At 38.3% G+C, this 18,218-nt stretch overlaps 1 protein-coding gene across 2 annotated transcripts in view; it reads left to right on the top strand.

Annotated features, from left to right (window-relative positions):
* The window catches only part of LOC117408296 (retinal-specific phospholipid-transporting ATPase ABCA4-like), a 37,204-nt gene that overhangs the window by 13,535 nt on the left and 5,451 nt on the right, over positions 1-18,218 (top strand). Inside the window, exons 10-40 of one of the 2 annotated variants that reach the window (XM_059031699.1) lie at positions 18-157; positions 1,518-1,634; positions 1,975-2,172; positions 3,137-3,342; positions 3,870-4,046; positions 4,523-4,745; positions 5,132-5,353; positions 5,517-5,721; positions 5,891-5,989; positions 6,087-6,256; positions 6,922-7,094; positions 7,759-7,890; positions 8,456-8,595; positions 9,129-9,266; positions 9,791-9,981; positions 10,188-10,305; positions 10,495-10,700; positions 10,787-10,841; positions 11,203-11,289; positions 12,403-12,599; positions 12,710-12,834; positions 13,345-13,443; positions 13,639-13,923; positions 14,061-14,093; positions 14,342-14,447; positions 14,735-14,809; positions 15,227-15,396; positions 15,768-15,945; positions 16,116-16,231; positions 16,586-16,733; positions 17,539-17,662. In XM_059031699.1, the coding sequence (XP_058887682.1) occupies positions 18-157; positions 1,518-1,634; positions 1,975-2,172; positions 3,137-3,342; positions 3,870-4,046; positions 4,523-4,745; positions 5,132-5,353; positions 5,517-5,721; positions 5,891-5,989; positions 6,087-6,256; positions 6,922-7,094; positions 7,759-7,890; positions 8,456-8,595; positions 9,129-9,266; positions 9,791-9,981; positions 10,188-10,305; positions 10,495-10,700; positions 10,787-10,841; positions 11,203-11,289; positions 12,403-12,599; positions 12,710-12,834; positions 13,345-13,443; positions 13,639-13,923; positions 14,061-14,093; positions 14,342-14,447; positions 14,735-14,809; positions 15,227-15,396; positions 15,768-15,945; positions 16,116-16,231; positions 16,586-16,733; positions 17,539-17,662 (4,653 nt within the window). The remainder of the gene's footprint in view (positions 1-17; positions 158-1,517; positions 1,635-1,974; positions 2,173-3,136; positions 3,343-3,869; positions 4,047-4,522; positions 4,746-5,131; positions 5,354-5,516; positions 5,722-5,890; positions 5,990-6,086; positions 6,257-6,921; positions 7,095-7,758; positions 7,891-8,455; positions 8,596-9,128; positions 9,267-9,790; positions 9,982-10,187; positions 10,306-10,494; positions 10,701-10,786; positions 10,842-11,202; positions 11,290-12,402; positions 12,600-12,709; positions 12,835-13,344; positions 13,444-13,638; positions 13,924-14,060; positions 14,094-14,341; positions 14,448-14,734; positions 14,810-15,226; positions 15,397-15,767; positions 15,946-16,115; positions 16,232-16,585; positions 16,734-17,538; positions 17,663-18,218) is intronic. The other variant, XM_059031700.1, reaches the window with a different exon arrangement.

Genomic DNA, 18,218 nt, shown 5'->3' with positions numbered 1-18,218 from the left:
TTTTTAACTTCCTGCAGACCCATTCTGCAATTCACTCATCCAGAACCTAGAGTCTAACCCCATTACCAAAATAGTCTGGAATTCCATGAAGCCCCTGCTGATGGGAAAGATCCTGTATGCTCCCGACTCTCCTGCTGTGCGGCAGATATTAAAAAATGTAAGGAAACACACTTGTCAGTGTTTGGTAAAGTCATGAAAATAATGCCAAGTAGACATGGTGAGTTTTCAGAAGTTTTAACTGTGGCAAGGAGGCTCAAAATATCTCACTTGCTTCACTCCCTCTTCCATCTATTAGTCACATGTTAGCACCACTAAATATATATTTAGTCAACTAGTCACCAAGTCTAAATTAATCCTATGGAACTGCTTGCTAGATGTAGTTCAACACTAAGTAAACAGAAAGACAATCCTAAAATAACCAATTAAAATGCCTTCTACTGAAACAAAATTGAATACACTTGGATAGTTTACAGTTCTGCTGTTTTTAGAATACCTATAGCGGTAAATACCTATAGCGGTAAATACCTATAGCAGTTAACAGTTTTGAATATCAATATCTTTCTCTTAAATAGGTCTATAGTGTTCAGAGAGTATTTAAAACTACAGTGAGAAAAGAACTATAAGGAGCCTGAACATTAATCACAAATACCTTACAGCTTGATTTATTGAGCAGTTGAAAACCCCTTTTCAAAAACCGCTGTACCTGATAACCATCCCTTGTGTGTGTGTGTGTGTGTGTGTTCTCTGCATTTAATAGACAGTTCAACTACAAAAAACAACTAACACAGTTGTGGAAATAACTTTGGGAGTTTTCAACACCTTTTGTTTTGCATTTCCCCTCTGTTTTAATCTACATAGCACAGTTTTCTCAAGGAAAGACTTCATACCCATGTCTGTTCCGATATATCAAGCAAGGACAGTTGCTTATACCAGTGTAGGTCATGTAAAAATAGATGTTTATTATACATATTTAAAAATGTGAAAGTTTATTTTTGACATATCTTTTGTCTGGAGGTGCAACAGTAGTTCAAATGAAACCCTGACATGAAACGTAATTCAGCTTGAAAAATAAACACTTATTTTGAAGTGGAACCTATTTATCTTATTAGTTGTTTTGTAGTTTTTTTTTTTCCAAGGGGGTGTAGTTCACTCCTCCCTGAATCAGGAGGTCAATGCTTTATGGTGTAAGAGGGCACTAATGTATTCAAGGGGTCCCACTGTAAAACCAATAATCTGCTTCTTTTAAGATACCCTGGGAAAAGGTATTGGTTTCAGTATTGCTGTCCTTGACAAAGGTTGCCATTCACAAAGACCACAGAGATGTTTAAAATGGTCTTAAATGGAAATATCTGTCATTTGTATCCTTCCACACCGTAAAGCTAAAACCAAACTATAACCAAAATCATATTCTTCTTAACTTAATATTTGAAAAAAAACATCCACTCTATATTATGTATGATTAAGATAACAGACAATGTATGAATAAGCTGTGGTGTTGTTTAATATCTCCCACACAGGCTAACACCACCTTTGAGGAGCTGGAGAGACTGAGGAACATGGGGCTGGCCTGGGAAGAAGTGGGTCCTCAAGTGTGGAACTTCTTTGAAAGTAGTGTACAAATGAATATGATCCGAGTAAGTCATTATTTAAAATAAGCTTCCTTCCTGCTATTCTACTGCTTTTGATAGTAAGACATTGTGTTATAACTGAACACAAACTATGCTATTGAGTATTTGAGTCAAAATCTCAATTTTCCCATTTGAATATAGTTCTAGAGTTAGTTCATTTCTGTTGTATTTTCAGCTTGATGGGAAATTGCACACCATTGGTAATTGAAGGGAACCATATTATTTGTCTTCAGCCTAACCTTGAAAAAAATAAAAACTAAAGTGGACAACTATTTTACAATGTAGACCTTTTGTTTTTTAAATCTGCTGTAACAAATGCCTTTTATTTTGGCTCTTCTATTCCCAGGATACAATTAAAAACCCTACAGTGAGCGGTTTCATTGACAGACATCTTGAAGATACAGAATTTTCATCCAAAGATATTCTTAACTTTCTCTACAATGGACCCCCGAGCAGTCGACCAGAAGACATGCTGGACTTTGATTGGAGAAACATCTTTAATGTGACTGACCAGGTCATCCGCCTCTTTAACCAATACGGAGAGGTAAGGGGGTCCAGGGTAGATTCACTCCAGCTCTTGGTTCAAACTCATGCATTAGTACCTACCTTTCTCTGTAATCTTCGTTTCTAACTCTCCCTATGGGGTACCCCCACCCCCCATTATTATACATGGTCATTGTCAGAAACAGAAAAATAAATAAATATATAAATGTTATTTTGTCTGGCTACTTCAAGGTTTGTACTTATTGTTTTGCTAGAAAAACACAGGAAATTCCTGCTAGTGAGATACAAATGCCTATATTTTGGTGCTGTGATCTGTAGTGTTTACACACGCCCCATCAAAGGTCAGCAATCTGGAAACTGGAAATCGACAGCCTCAATAAATTCTCCCGTAAGGCTTTTCTGAATTGCATTTTAATTTGTTACAATGTCTACAACTGAATTGGTTTAGGTACAATTTGGTCCTGTACCTATTTTGTATATGAGTTTTTCATTCAATATATTGGTTACAGAAAGTATATTCCCTAGATAACATTATTTGCCCTAATAGGTTACTCATGGATGAATAAAGTATCAATCAATGTGACCACTCTGGTAAATCTATATGCTCACATGCTGTCAAGTCTGTTGTAGTCAATCATCATTTGAATGTATCAAGATTCCCAATTTGGCTAACCTGGGCAAATTATTAGAATCATAAATAGCAACTTTCCCATAAAGAACACAAAACTTTTTTCAGATAGATATTTTCACAGCACTGGCAGTTTAGTTAAAAGAGTTTGATATTTAGACCAATTCAAAGGTGGACAACTAGAAGTTGAAAATATAGCAACTTAGTGTTTAATGTAGAATACCTATGCGGTGTAAACTTGGAAAGCTGAATATTATTTTATTTAACTGAGTAATGTAGATAACCTTTTATTACAGTTTGAATAATCATGTATTTCACTACTTTAGATGGGAACAATCTACACCTCCAAAGCATAACCATTTTTCATTGTCTCCAGTGTCTGAATCTGGATAAGTTTGTAGGCCATTCTGACGAAGTCCAGTTGACCCACCAAGCTCTTTATCTCCTGCAAGAAAACAAGTTTTGGGCTGGAATTGTCTTCCTTGACATGTTCCCTTGGACCAACAAGCTGCCAATGCATGTGAAGTTCAAGATCCGCATGGACATTGATGTTGTGGAGCGAACCAATAAAATCAAAGACAGGTAAAAATTGGCTTGCTTTTATCCATTCAGATTCAAGCACACAAAGACAATGACAAGACCCAGAACACTCAAGTAAGCCAGAACTAAATGTTTGGGTATTCTTGAGTACTACTGTACGTAATTTCAAGCACTGACAAAAGTATGCAAGTTTAGTGAGCATAAAATGAAAGCAACAGAGTATGCTACAAACCCAAACCCCTTATACACATTAAATACAAATAACATGAGGAATATAAGTGAACCCCACCCCCACCACCAACAACCCCTTTTAAAGAATATGGCCCTAATTGGTTTTAATATAGATTATTATAAAGACATTTTCTAAATATTGTAACTCTTTTCACACACCCCTAATATTAGGAAAGCAGATGTGTTTTAGCATTTTAACAGGCAGGCACTGATCCAGGCTTCCGCCCACTCCATCTGCTTGTGCTGCGGAGTCCAGCCTGTGTGGAATCCCCCTCTGCTGTAGTGAGATGATAACAACTTTGCCATTGTCTCAGTTCCTATTGCTGTTTCCTCACCAGATACTGGGACCCTGGTCCAAGGGCTGACCCCCTGGATGACCTGCGCTACATCTGGGGAGGGTTTGCATATCTCCAGGACATGATTGAACACGGTATTATCAGGAGTCACACGAATAAGGACGTGCCCATGGGGCTCTATGTACAGCAGATGCCATATCCCTGCTATGTAGATGACCTGTAAGTGAAAAGGGAGACATTTATTGATTTGTGTTTGCATTTTTTTATAAGGTCATTCATACACTTCCATTACACTCCAATGTCAACCCTTCCACCAGTATTTCTAGACCTAAATAAAACAGTGAGAGCAAGTACCAGGGAGTTCCAGCTACTTACTGTACTGTAGCAGGGCTAAGGCCCTGGCAGTATGATAATGTGTACAAGTTAATTTTTCAAACTGTTATTCATTCCTTTATTCAAAACAGAACGACCTGATAAATAACATTATTTTACTTTAAAACATTTCTTAGTTACCCACTTAATTGCATTCTTCCAGCATAAACATATTTATTATTATTATTATTATTATTATTATTATTATTATTATTATTATTATTATACTACTACTACTACTACTACTACTACTACTACTACTAATAATAATAATAATACATTAATAGTAATTGTTATTTTTCTCAAATAACCTTCTCTTGTAGCTTCATGCTGACTCTCAACCGCTGCTTCCCAATGTTTATGGTGCTGGCCTGGATCTACTCTGTCTCTATGATCGTCAAGAGCATCGTGTTGGAGAAGGAGCTGCGCCTCAAGGAAACACTAAAGGTCATGGGCGTCTCTAATGGTGTGATCTGGTACACCTGGTTCATCGACAGCTTCCTAATGATGGCCACCAGCACCGGCATCCTGACCTTTGTCATCATGGTAGGAGCAGTACTCGTGTGATTAACGTTTGTGTGTACACAGAATAGCAAGTACTGATTCACTCTAGCAAAACAATGAGTAGAACTGGACATAAACTTGTGAACCCATAATAACAATCAGTGTGAGTTAAGAGTTTGCCTGCCGTTAGTATGTTAGTAGGCATTTTTTTTAATTAACTGAAATGTCCTGTTATTATTATAATAATAATTCAAAATATGACTTTTAAAACTGTTTAAAACTTTAAACTGTTTACCAATTGTAGTTCAATAAAGCAATACATTATCTTGTCGTCTTGTTCTCATTTCTATTACAAATCCCGACTGGCAGAAAAATACTTTATTCAGACCCTTTCCTCAGTTTCCTTAACATTGCTCTGTCTGCTTTAGGAAGGGAATGTGCTGCACTACAGCAATCCTGTCATCGTTTTCCTGTTCTTGCTGACGTTCACCGTGGCAACCATAATGCAGTGTTTCCTGATGAGTGTCTTCTTCAATAAGGCCAACCTGGCAGCGGCCTGCAGTGGCATCATCTACTTCACCCTCTACCTGCCACACATCCTCTGCTTCGCCTGGCAGGACCGCATCACCAAGAACATGAAGATACTGGTGGTGCACACCCCTTACCTGCTTATCTTTTTTATTTGATGAATGCAGTACACTACAAAAACTATCGAGGGGGGAATCTATAAGGCTATAAAAAACAGAAACGTCCCAAACAGTGCATATGCAAGTTTTTGATATTATGAATTTTGTTATCGTCATTGTTTTTCAGAGTTTGCTGTCTCCAGTGGCATTTGGCTTCGGCACAGAATATTTATCCCGCTATGAAGAGCAGGGCCTTGGGCTGCAGTGGGACAATATCAGCACCAGTCCATTAGAGGGCGATGACTTCAGTTTCTTCTGTTCCGTCAGGATGATGGTTTTTGATGCTTTTCTTTATGGCTCCCTGGCATGGTACCTTGATAATGTGTTCCCAGGTATGGTCAGTGCATTACATGTCATATAATATTTGTACATGCTAATTCCTGCTGTGTGAATGAATTTGTCCGAAGCAAAGTTGTCCAATTATTTGCCCTCAATTAAGTAAGTAAAGTGTAAAGTTAAGCCAAATAGACTTCTCAGCTCCTTCACTTTATTTTTCCTCAGGTCAGTATGGCATAGCACGGCCTTGGTATTTTCCACTCCAGCATTCATACTGGTCAGGACCCGAGCCCTCTCTGCCTGAGAAACCAGCCACCACAGAAGGTAAGTTGATGGGAATCTCTTTCCTGTAATAGCAGTTTTTTTTCAATTTCAATTGTATTTTTCTCACAGCCTTTTCCAATCATTTTAAATTTCATAGAGGAAGAGAAGAGCCAGAAGTCATCAGAGAAGTCGGTAACTGAGAACAAAACCGAGAGCAAAGAGCCAGAGAAGAAACTCTGCAAGCACAAAGAGAAGCGGGTAAAGGAAGAGAAGCTTAAGAAAGAAGCTGAGGCAGAGAAAAAGGATGCTGAAACTATTCCAGGTAACCTGGCTAAAAGCCAATAGACAACATTAACAGGTTGGTGAAGTCAGTGAATGAATGGTAAATTATTATACATATTTTTAATCAAGGTGCTTTGGATGTTAGTCCAAATTGCCTCGCTGTAGTAAAGATTGGAGCCAAAACTCTCCTGTTTTTTTTTTTTGTGCTCCTGTTCTCATTCCACGTTTTAGCAAATGAAAGAAAATGTCCTTGACTTTGAACATCAACATGCAAATTTAACTTTGGTTAATGTTTACTGTACAAGCCAGTTACGATAAAATGCATTCCTTTCCCCTGATTCAATTTGGCTTTCCGCTTATTACACCTCTTTCTCTCCCAGAATAAATAAATAGTTTTTACTACAGTCACTGTTAAACAAGCACTTTCTCTTTTTTGTTGCTTTGATAGATGCCATTTTCATTTGCTGAACCCGACAGTTGATAAGAAATGGGGACTGTAGGGACTGTTGACATGTATGCTGTTTGTTTTATTAATTTTTTTTATCCACACCAACAAAAGTGATTTTATGCAATAAGGGTGAACAAGGAATCCATCCATCTGGGTTAGCACCACACATCAGTTTGGTGGATAATAAAAAAAATCATTCAGATACAAAACAGGTCAGACTGTCTTGGTCTCTATCGGATCTCTTGTGTGCTTCACAGGTAACCCTTTCTTCGAGGCTGAGCCAGCAGGCCTGGTGGTCGGGGTGGCGGTTCAGAACCTGGTGAAGACTTTCGATGGCTGCAGCAGGCCAGCGTTGGACGGGCTGAACATAACCTTCTATGAAGGGCAGATCACTTCCTTCCTGGGACACAATGGAGCTGGAAAAACAACAACCATGTCAGTTCTCATTTTTATATTTTGACTGCATATGAAGTTGCATCATCATTTTTAGAAATATTCAAATATGGGTCTTTTCTTTTCTTTTACATTTATTTTATATGGTTTGGAGTGAGATTCTGACTGCCAAGAAAAAAAAAAAAACATTACCATTTGCATTGAGTTTCTTCTTCTTATTACAATATGGGTTGTCTAATGTGGTTTACTATTGCTCAACAGATGGACTTGCATGGCTGTGTTACTGAGAGATTGTTAAGCAGTGATAAACATGTACTCTTCGCTTCATGATAGGTGGAGCATTTTAAACAAATGCATTTACACACTCCATGACATGGGCAGTCAAAGTAAACAAACACATTGTGTTGCTTGCAGACAGGTTTAAAGGCTTGGTTCTGTTTGGGTGGTTTATCACTTTTATTTGTGAATTAATGATTACAACACAAAAACACAGAGGTCAGCACCCTGTGATAATGCACAAAACAGATGTGATAAACCGCTCCCTCCTTACATCCCTGATAAAACCACAGAAATACTTAATGATGGGGACCAGTGAAAAGTTAATTTATATGCTACGCTCCATGTGTTAAGACGTGTATGTTTCCCTGAATTTCCTTTGAATAATGTAGTTGAATGTTTTGTGTTTTAATACATTGCTGTTGCTTAGGTCAGTCCTCACTGGTTTGTACCCCCCAACCTCTGGCACTGCCATCATCAAAGGGAAGGACATCCGGACGAACATTGACACCATTCGACAATCCCTGGGCATGTGCCCACAGCACAACATCCTCTTCCACCAGTATGTGCTCGGGTTAAGAGTTAATAGACAGTGTTCTCAATTACATATGTACTGATGTGATGTAGTGATGTTTCAATAAGACATTGATAGCTGAAACAGGAACAAATAAACACTACAGTTATGTTTATGGCACTGAAAATTGTCCACTGGCATTTTAGGTGCTATCTTTTTATTATTAAATATTATTAAATACAAGACACTTAACGTAGTAATAGCATTCCTAGGCTAGAATAATACAACCTATTAATATCGCATACTGTAATATACAATGCTACATTATAGTAAAACTACTGAGTGGCCAGTTGCATAAAGCATTACATTTAGGCTTGACACACATTGCCCCCTTTCTAAGTTGGTAACCTGAATGCATTGACAACCCCCTTAAATTCAATAAACACTAAAGGGGAAAAAGCATATTAACTTTAGGTGTTTTAAGCAAGTGTCCACAGGTTATTCTTCTAAATTGCCATAGCAATTGAAAATAGATTTAGTGTTAGGTGCACTTTGTTTTATATAACAAATGTATCTGCTAAATAAAGTTTGCTGTTTTACTATTTTTCCACAGCCTAACAGTAGCTGAACACATTCTATTTTACGCCCAACTGAAAGGAAAGCCGAAGGCAGAAGCTGAGAAGGAGGTGAAGGAAATGTTAGAAGACATTGGCCTCCCTCACAAGAAAAATGAAGAGGCACAGAACCTGTCAGGTACAGTACTCAGCTCGTCATTGCAATGCTTACCACTTAGCCTTCCTCTCAGACAAAGATGAGCCCCATAAATGCAGTTCATATAGGTTTAATATCATTCAGAGCTTTAAAGAACCCTAAAGGTTTGAGAACTACATTGATTTAAGTGACACAGTAAAAAAAAAAAAAAAAAAAAAGTGATATCATTCACTTTTTGTAATATTGGTTCAGTAATTCTGTTTAGTATTTTGTAATTAATCATATCATGATGTAACTATCACTGTCACTGTTATCTGCTGTATTAATGAATTGTATTTTGTCACACTTGTACTTGCTTGAACCGAAGTCATTGTATTTATCTTGCTCTTAATTGTATTATTACTTGTACTGTGATTCTGAAATGTATTTGCTTACGATTGTAAGTCGCCCTGGATAAGGGCGTCTGCTAAGAAATAAATAATAGAAATAAATAATAATAGTGTTTGATTATCATTTTATTATTTTTGTTCACTTTTTTTTGCATTTAACAGTTTTAATGTACTGTCATTTTTCAGGTGGCATGCAGAGAAAGTTATCTGTAGCCATGGCCTTTGTTGGGGGAGCAAAGGTGGTCATTTTGGATGAACCCACTTCTGGAGTAGATCCTTATTCAAGGAGATCCATCTGGGATCTGCTGCTCAAGTACCGCTCAGGTAAAATGCATAGCTCAGCAGCTACCTCTAGTGGCAAATTAAATAAAAACATTCAGCACAAAAATAAGTGGTGGTATTTGGTAAGTACAGGGTCCTATTCTCAAAATGTTTGGGGGATTTTGTTGTTTTTAAAGCCCATGCTGATTCATTGAATGGCGCCTGCAGCTCATTAAACCTTTTTCAAACTGTTGAAAGAGGGTGTATTCATTTTTCAAAGCACTGTTAAACGTAACAAAATGTTTATAAACACCCTTCAAAAAAGTCCTTAAAAAACAGCTCTGAAGATTTGTGAATTACACCAACAATGTAGTATCAGTTTCCCACTGCTCTCACATATATTCTTGAATTAGCAAAGTATACATGAATTAATAATGTAGTTGGCCTTAGCATTCCCTCCTAAAATGTTGCAAATGACAAGTATCATTAAAACGTTTTTCACAGTGCAATATTTCCAGTCAGCTGTATGTTTGTCATGTGGAGGTTACCGCATGGGCTTGGTAATGGTTTCCATACCCTGTCCCCAGGCAGGACCATCATCCTGTCCACACACCACATGGACGAGGCGGACCTCCTTGGAGACCGGGTGGCCATCATCTCCAAGGGGAAGCTGCTCTGCTGTGGCTCCCCCCTGTTCCTCAAGAACTGCTTCGGCATCGGCTTCTACCTAACCCTGGTGCGCAGGATGAGATGCGTCAAACAAGACAAGAAGAAGGAGGTCTTTACAATGATTTATTTACAGTTTCTTCATCCGCATGTTATACCATACATAGCTTTGGATGGCATACAGTAGTAATACTAAAAAGAAATACATTTAGACAAAATGTTTCAACAAGAAGTCGTGATCGCTGTCCCTTTGTGTTACTTTATTCCACTTTCTCAGCATTATCATTTTCGCTTTCTCATTTCTCTCAACTAACTTAGAGTGAATGTTGCTGTAAACCGGATTGCTCATGCACATGCTCTACTTGTACCAAATTCAAGGAAGATTGTCAGACCCAGACCCAGACCCAAACCCACACCTTCGAACAGGAGATGGATGGTAATATGTTGTCTAATCACTGAACGCTAACTTAAACTCATAAGCTGACTTCAAAGATGCCTTGTAATACACTTTCCTGTGGCATGTTCAAAAATTGTGACAAAGGGAGAAGTTTAGATTTCATGAACATTATAACAATAAAACAGTTGGATCGTATGCTAGCCTGTCTGCACCACTCTTTTGTTGTAGGCGACATAGAGAGTATAACCAGCCTGATTCACCACCACGTTCCGGAGGGGAAGCTGATCGAGATGATTGGTCAGGAGATGACATATTTGCTGCCCAACAAAGACTTCAAGCACCGGGCCTACGCTAGCTTGTTCCGGGAGCTGGAGGAGACACTGGGTGACATGGGACTCAGCAGCTTTGGGATCTCTGATACCTCACTTGAAGAGGTAGGGGAAAAACAGAAAAAAAAAATACTTCTAGGTTTAAGGTTTTTTTTTTTAAACTTATAGTTATATACGTTTATCTTTTTCAGATTTTTCTTAAGGTTACTGCTGATGCTGAAACAGCTACAGGTGTGGGAAACCCAGGTAACCATACAACTGTGTTTAATGGATTGTGACTCCAGGCAAATAAAAACGTATTATTTCCAATTTCATCAGATGCTGTGAACCCAGCTTTGTGTGATATTATTCAAAGTGGTAATTCAACAGTTTGGTAATAAATTCACATTGAAGGGAAAGGGAACTCTAAGTGTGACAAAACTAATGTAAACAATTTACGTGCTGTCTAGAAGTTTAATGAAATAGATCAGTTGCTGCTGGTGCTCTACTAATCATTTTGGAATGATTTAGGATTTCTAATAGTGTGATGATCAAGTGTTTTCTTTAGCATGTGTGTGTGTGTTTTGATTTGTGTACTGTCTGTATGTTTTGTTAACCCAAACTGTAGAAGAGTGGATGTTGCAGCACAGGAAGTCTCGAACAAGTGTTGCAGGAGAGAACAAGGTCGCTGTTGTTAACGTTGAAGCTGCAGAAGGTGAAATAAAGCAATGCAAAGCTTTGCTGCAGAGCACTGCTACTGCTAGAGCTGCGAGCAAGAGGATCACTGATCCACACCAGGATTACAATAAACATTACAAAAAAGAGACTCCTCTGAGGCCAGATTAGGAGACTCGGGTTAAGTGCACTTATCACCCAGGATTTCCTTAAAATGACTGAGGACCTTCAGGTTAGCCATCTCTGGAGTTCCACCACATACCTGAATAATATTTTGGCTCCTGTTGTCTGAGCAAAGTCATCTTTAGCATAAGTCCATGGATTTGTTTAGTTGATCTGGCAGCCATTTTTTCTTGGGATCATTGGCGTGATGTCACTGTCTTTGCCATTGTAAAAATGTTTTTAGGTTTAGTGTAATATCCACTGGTAGTGAAAATGGCCACTTGAAGGAATACATTTTTCCAACTTCTGGATAGTCCACTTCACATGGGCAAGGGGATGATCCCTGTGATAATGGTGGCCTGGAAAATGTGAATTGTGCTTGACATCATAGCCTGCTGATTTTCTGTTTATTCTTTCATGGTAGACAGAATGATAAATAATGGGTGAACTGTATCCTGGGTCTTTACCAACACACTACAGTATCTTCCACTCATAAATACACCTGCAATGTTGTGAGCCCCCAAATAATTGTACTTAAAAATGCCATTTCTGTAGATCAGCTGGCTTCAGAGACGTCCTCGTCACCGGTGATGTTCATGGTAAACATGGCTGCACGCTCAAACAGCTTGTTAGTGTGAAAGCGGTAGTACTGCAGCACTTTTTAAGCTTGCTTTGCACAAGCATCTACAGACTATAGAGTCTTAGCAATGACTTGCCATTTCTGGGTTTTGTTGCTCCTCATTTCAGACTATGCAGTAACAGTTTTCCTTGAAGGCCATATCAGAAATGTGTTTAAAATATCACAGATACTGAATAAGCATGTTGCTTCTACAAGCGTTTGGGATTATATTGTGTTGAGGAAACAATGTTAATTGAAAAGGATAGCAGTACATGCATGCAGAAGTACAGTATTTACATAGAAACTTCCAAGTAATATAACACTTTGTTGACGGTCATATATTAACTGAATTTGTATTGACATTAAATTCAGGTGCAGAGAATGCCGAGGTGAAGCAGTCAGCTTCAGCCAATGGGCAGAGGACCCCTGAGAACTCTCCTAATGACGCGAGTGATGGGAAAGGCTCCCACCAGATCAAAGGTGCAGGACTGGTCTTTCAGCAGTTCAGAGCCCTTCTGATAAAGAGGTTGTACCATGCCACCCGCAGCCACAAGGACTTCCTTGCACAGGTAGAACCTCAGACTACTCAGGAATAAAAAATCAGGAATAGAAAACACTTGGAGGCATGTTAAAGAGTACACTAATGAACGACTGTGACAAATCATTCACTGTCTTTCAGATTGTCCTGCCTGCAAATTTTGTTCTCTTGGCTCTGATTTTTACCCTCATCATCCCTCCTTTTGGTGAATATCCCAGCCTACCTCTGCACCCATGGATGTATGGCAAGCAGTTCACTTTCTTTAGGTAAGAACACTGCTCACCCCTGTTTGGATAGAAGGAGATTCTTAGATTGTAATTGTATGATTACAATTACAATCTGCAATACATGTATGTATTTATTTATTTATTTATTTACATTTCACACTTAACTAGTCAGTCCTTTTCAGCCAAGATTTGTTTGGTTTATAATCTGAGATAATGAACACCAAGCTTTCTAGTGTGCTATATAATACTATTATTAAAGCTTTAAGACCCTCCAAAGCTGACTCAGTGGAAAACAAGAAGCAGTTCTTGCTTCAATACACAAAGATTGCCGTCTCCTTTAATAAGATACAAGACTCTTGTCCCATCTGCTTTCCCATGGTCCGCATTGAAGAACAACAAGTGCATTGACCCCCATTTACTGGTGACATTCTTCCCCAGAATGGAGCAAGGCCTTTTGCAGATTTACTGTCTTTACGATGCACTTGGTTCAGGAAGATAAGCATGTCTTTGTAAACTGTGACTAACGTGTATGAATACCTGTCTTCACAGCAACGAGCAGCCTGAAAGTGAACCAATGAAGCATTTTGGTGATGTTTTGTTAAACAAACCTGGTTTTGGAACGCGCTGCATGAAGAGTGAACCGTTAGTGTAAGTATTCATTGTTAGTAATATAGAAATACAAGTATGTTTGATGATAATATTAATAGTACTAGTGCAGTTTCAACATACAGCCACCAGGGGGTATAACATTATTATATAAAGTACGGTATTGGTGCCTTGACAAGCAATACTGTATCTGTTCAATAATTGGTGAAGCCTTTGTGTTTTTTTTTTCATCTCTAGGAAATACCCTTGCAGTAATGCCACCACTGACTGGGAGATGACATTTATCCCTCTGAATGTTACCAACCTTCTTCTGAAACAAAACTGGACTGAGACCAACCCTTCACCAGTCTGTCAGTGCAGCACCCAGGAGAAGTTGACCATGCTCCCACAATGCCCTGCAGGAGCTGGAGGGCTGTCCCCACCACAGAGACTTCAACCAACCACAGACATTGTACTAGACCTCACCAATAGGAACATATCTGATTACCTTGTAAAAACATACCCAACACTGATCAGGACAAGGTATTTTTGAGGCATGACTCTTATTGTATGTATGATATGCACACATAGGCTATTTTATATATGACTTAGTTATTTTATTTTTTTTTAAATCAAAGCTGCACATTTTGTAATATGTATATATATTTTTTCTCTTACAGTTTAAAGAGCAAATATTGGGTCAATGAGCAAAGGTATTTTTCAACTTTTCGCCTTCAACTATTTACGATTTGCATGAACTGTGACATTGTATGGAAAGCTGTTTAAAAAAAAAAATGTTTAGATTCAATAATTGTGATATAAGCTTTTAAGAATCGTTTTATTGTTAGATTGAATACAGCAATTTAGGGGTTAGATACCTCAATGGTCCAACATTTATTTTGGATTGCTAAGAGAAGACATATACACTGATAGTTTTTAATGGATGGGCTTGCCTCTTCAGGTATGGAGGGATCTCTTTTGGAGGACAGCTTCCAGTCCTTGACCTCAACACAGAGTATGTAGCCGAGGTCTTCATGCAGCTGGGACGCATGCTTAATGTTACTGGGGTGAGTAGATCTCAAATACCTTGAGCAGATGTATATACAAACAAGCAAGTTACAATCCCTCCCTTCTACAGCATTGCATTACTTTTAACAATGTACACATTTTAATAGCTGCTTATAAAAGTGTTCTGTTGTACACCATAGTGAAGGCACTTTAGACATAGTACAAGTGCAGAGAGGTGTGCTAAAGTTTAAACTTGCAAATCCAATGGGAAATGATCACTTTACATGAAACCTTTACATTGGAAGGTTAGGTTGGTCTAAAAACTAATTGTATACATTTGTTACAGGGCAACTACTCCAAGGCAGTCTTAAGGGAATTACAACCTTTCCTTAAATATATGGAAACTGAGTATAATGTGAAGGTAAGGATTGTTACTCTACCACATTTTCGCATTCATCAAGCTGACTGGCATGGCTTTATTATCCATTTTAAAGTCTGGTATTTAGTAATTGTTCCAGTTACTGATCTCTGGCGTGACCCCCTCCCCAGCCAGTGTGTGATCTAAAAGCAGTGTGGCCAGCAGTGTGGAGTAGTGGTTAGGGCTCCGGACTCTTGACCGGAGGGTCGTGGGTTCAATCCCAGGTGGGAGACACTGCTGCTGTACCCTTGAGCAAGGTACTTTACCTAGATTGCTCCAATAAAAATCCAACTGTATAAATGGGTAATTGTATGTAAAAATAATGTGATATCTTGTAACAATTGTAAGTCACCCTGGATAAGGGCATCTGCTAAGAAATAAATAATAATAATAAAAAAAACTCTCATTTTTGTGCTGCAGGTGTGGTACAGCAATAAGGGCTGGCATGCGATGGTGTCTTTCTTGAACGTAGCCAACAACGCGATTCTCAGAGCGAACTTACCGAGTGGAGCAGATCCAGCAGAGTACGGAATCACCACCATCAACCATCCTCTGAACCTGACCAAAGAGCAGCTCTCTGAGGTCACTGTGTGAGTGTCAGACTGTGCTCTGTAACATACAGTATAAATTAACAACAGATTCCAATATGGCTTACCAATGGATGCAACCCATACCGTACAGCAAAAGTGAAATAATCCAAACTTGGTTCTATTTTAATAATTTGGGGAAAATGAAAATGACAGGATGGAGACTAGTTGGGCTATGAGGAATGTTGAGTCAATGTTGCTATTTAAATAGGCCAGTACGTCCATATAGCACATCTACAGCAGCATTCTTTATGGTGTGATTTTCTTTTGGACACTGGATTTATGGAAAGATTTTCATATGCTTATTGCAAAATATATTTGTATTAATTTCCTGTTAGCTCTGGATGTAATCTTCTTTTCATTATTCTGTTCAGGCTCTCTACCTCAGTAGATGCCGTGGTGGCGATCTGTGTGATCTTCGCCATGTCTTTTATCCCAGCGAGTTTTGTCCTCTACCTGATTCAAGAGAGGGTCACCAAAGCCAAACACCTGCAGTTTGTGAGCGGTGTGAGCCCAACTGTTTATTGGATATCCAGCTTCTTCTGGGATATGGTATGTGTCAATTCAGTACTTCACGCATGTTCTAAAGCTATATAGAGCTATTGCTTGTTTTTTGTACATATTCTGTTGCCTGAGAAAAGAGGTGCTGGAACATTAGGTTTTACATAAAAACGTATTTATTTTCTATGTTTTCTGTTTTTTGTTTTGTTTTGTTTGACCAGTTGAATTATTCAGTGAGTGCTGCTATGGTCGTTGGGATTTTCATCGGCTTTGACAAGAAAGCGTACACTTCATCAACCAATCTTCCAGCCCTTGTGGCATTACTCCTCCTGTATGGGTAAGTCACCAAAGGCTTTTCTTTGCTTACTTGAATCTTATAAATGACCACTGCATAATCAAAGTCCAAAATGCTTGACTGAATATTCAGTTTAAGCTAAAACAAAGTTATTTTAAAGTGGTATTTTATTTGTGATAAATCTTGAAATTATAACTCACGATTTATAATTTAATTTAACATAATTTAAAGCCTGTTTTGAGTACTTGAACCGGTTTTGGTGTCCTTAAATAAACTGCCTTAAAATGTCATATTTTAAATAGAGGATGAGTAAAGCTGACACAGATGACAACACATTATGGTAATTCCAAAGAACTAACTGCAGTTCTTTGTGTGATCTTCTGTACTGTATTATAGATGGTCTGTCACTCCATTGATGTATCCGGCTTCCTATCTGTTCAATGTGCCCAGCACTGCCTATGTGTCCCTATCCTGCATCAACTTATTCATTGGCATCAACAGCAGTGCTGCCACTTTCATTCTGGAACTCTTTGAAAATGACCGGGTAGGTAATGAAAAGCAAAGCATGCATCTTTATAGCTTTCATGTCAGTAAGGCTTTCATAGACCTCGCAGTTGTCTATAATGCCAAAAGGGTTTCCAGCTTGATGTAATTATGGAATAACTACAGACGTTGTTAGTGTTTGAGAGGTTGGAAATTAAAATCAAGTGGATATTACTGTATTTCTAAGTTGTAACAGCTAAATTAACTATTGTGGGGGAAAGAAACACGTGTGTGGTTTTCTGCTTTAAAACCTTACCTTGTCATCAGAAATTAGTTGATTTTCCTGGGTTTGTTGTTGAATTAGTGGCCAATTTATGGCATCTATCTGCCATAGTTTTTTTCTCATTTAACTGTTTTTGAGTCAGATTCCTCCTTGCATTGTAGCTTGTTAGTCCCTGTGCAGTGGTTGCACTTATGGGAAGCTGTGAAATCCTGAATGGGCAAATACTGTGTCAAAGCATGTCAATCTGGCTCATATATTTGAAAATGAATATTTAAAACATTTGATCAGTGGGTGCAGTTACTCATGAAATGATAAGTTTTTTTTAATCAATAAAATGGTAGTTCTGTAGCTGAAATTGTCATATTTTAAGATACAGTATAGTCAGATTATTGGTATAAAATGTATTTTAAAGGTTGTATCCAACCAGTTATGTTCAATGTGAAAAGAGCCATGCACTTATAATTATGTTAATCTGCAGTGGATGATTTCCCAATAATGTTTAGAGTCATTTTGCTTATTTTGTTTAGTGCTGGCTCACGACACACACCCCAGCCCTGAAAACACTTCATGTCTTCTATTTCAGTCTCTGCTGAAGTTGAACGAGATGTTAAAAAAAATCCTGATAATATTCCCGCATTTCTGCCTGGGGCGAGGTCTGATTGACTTGGCTATGAACCAGGCGGTGACTGATGTGTATGCCAGGTTTGGTAAGTGTGGGTTTCCAGTTTTAGAAGCAGTTGTCTAAAATAATCTTGTGAATAATAGGGAGGGGAATGTTGATCCAACTTATAGGACAGTTTTTTTTTTTTAGACACACAGACCCTCTTCTAATAGCCATGATGGGCAGGGTCCTTTTATAATATTAAATTAACTGGGACATAGCAGCTAAAAACACAGATGCTGTTGTACATTAGCCTGCTGCTGCCACACATTTCACAACGGGGTATCTCAGAAACCATTCTAGTTACAGACTTCATAATTTTAGTCACTATGCTCCCAGATTGTGAAATGCACTGCCACCTCATATCAGAAGTTGCTACATCAGTTGATGACTTTAAGTCAAAAATGAAAACGTGCTTTTTTAGATTAGCTGTTTTTCTTTAATTTCCATACAAATGTATGAAAGGTGCTATATAAAATATTGACTGATTAATTGATTGATTGGTATTAGCAGGGTTATAAAACATCTCAACCTCAAGCTAAATTTAGTGATTTCATGACTTTTGATATGCATCTTACACCTGCAGTAGATGTACAGTATAA

Source organism: Acipenser ruthenus, chromosome 10 (genome assembly GCF_902713425.1).
Source record: "Acipenser ruthenus chromosome 10, fAciRut3.2 maternal haplotype, whole genome shotgun sequence".
Lineage (NCBI taxonomy): Eukaryota > Metazoa > Chordata > Actinopteri > Acipenseriformes > Acipenseridae > Acipenser > Acipenser ruthenus.
The sequence above is the reverse complement of the archived record's forward strand: the minus strand, read 5'-3'. Positions and strand labels throughout refer to the sequence as shown.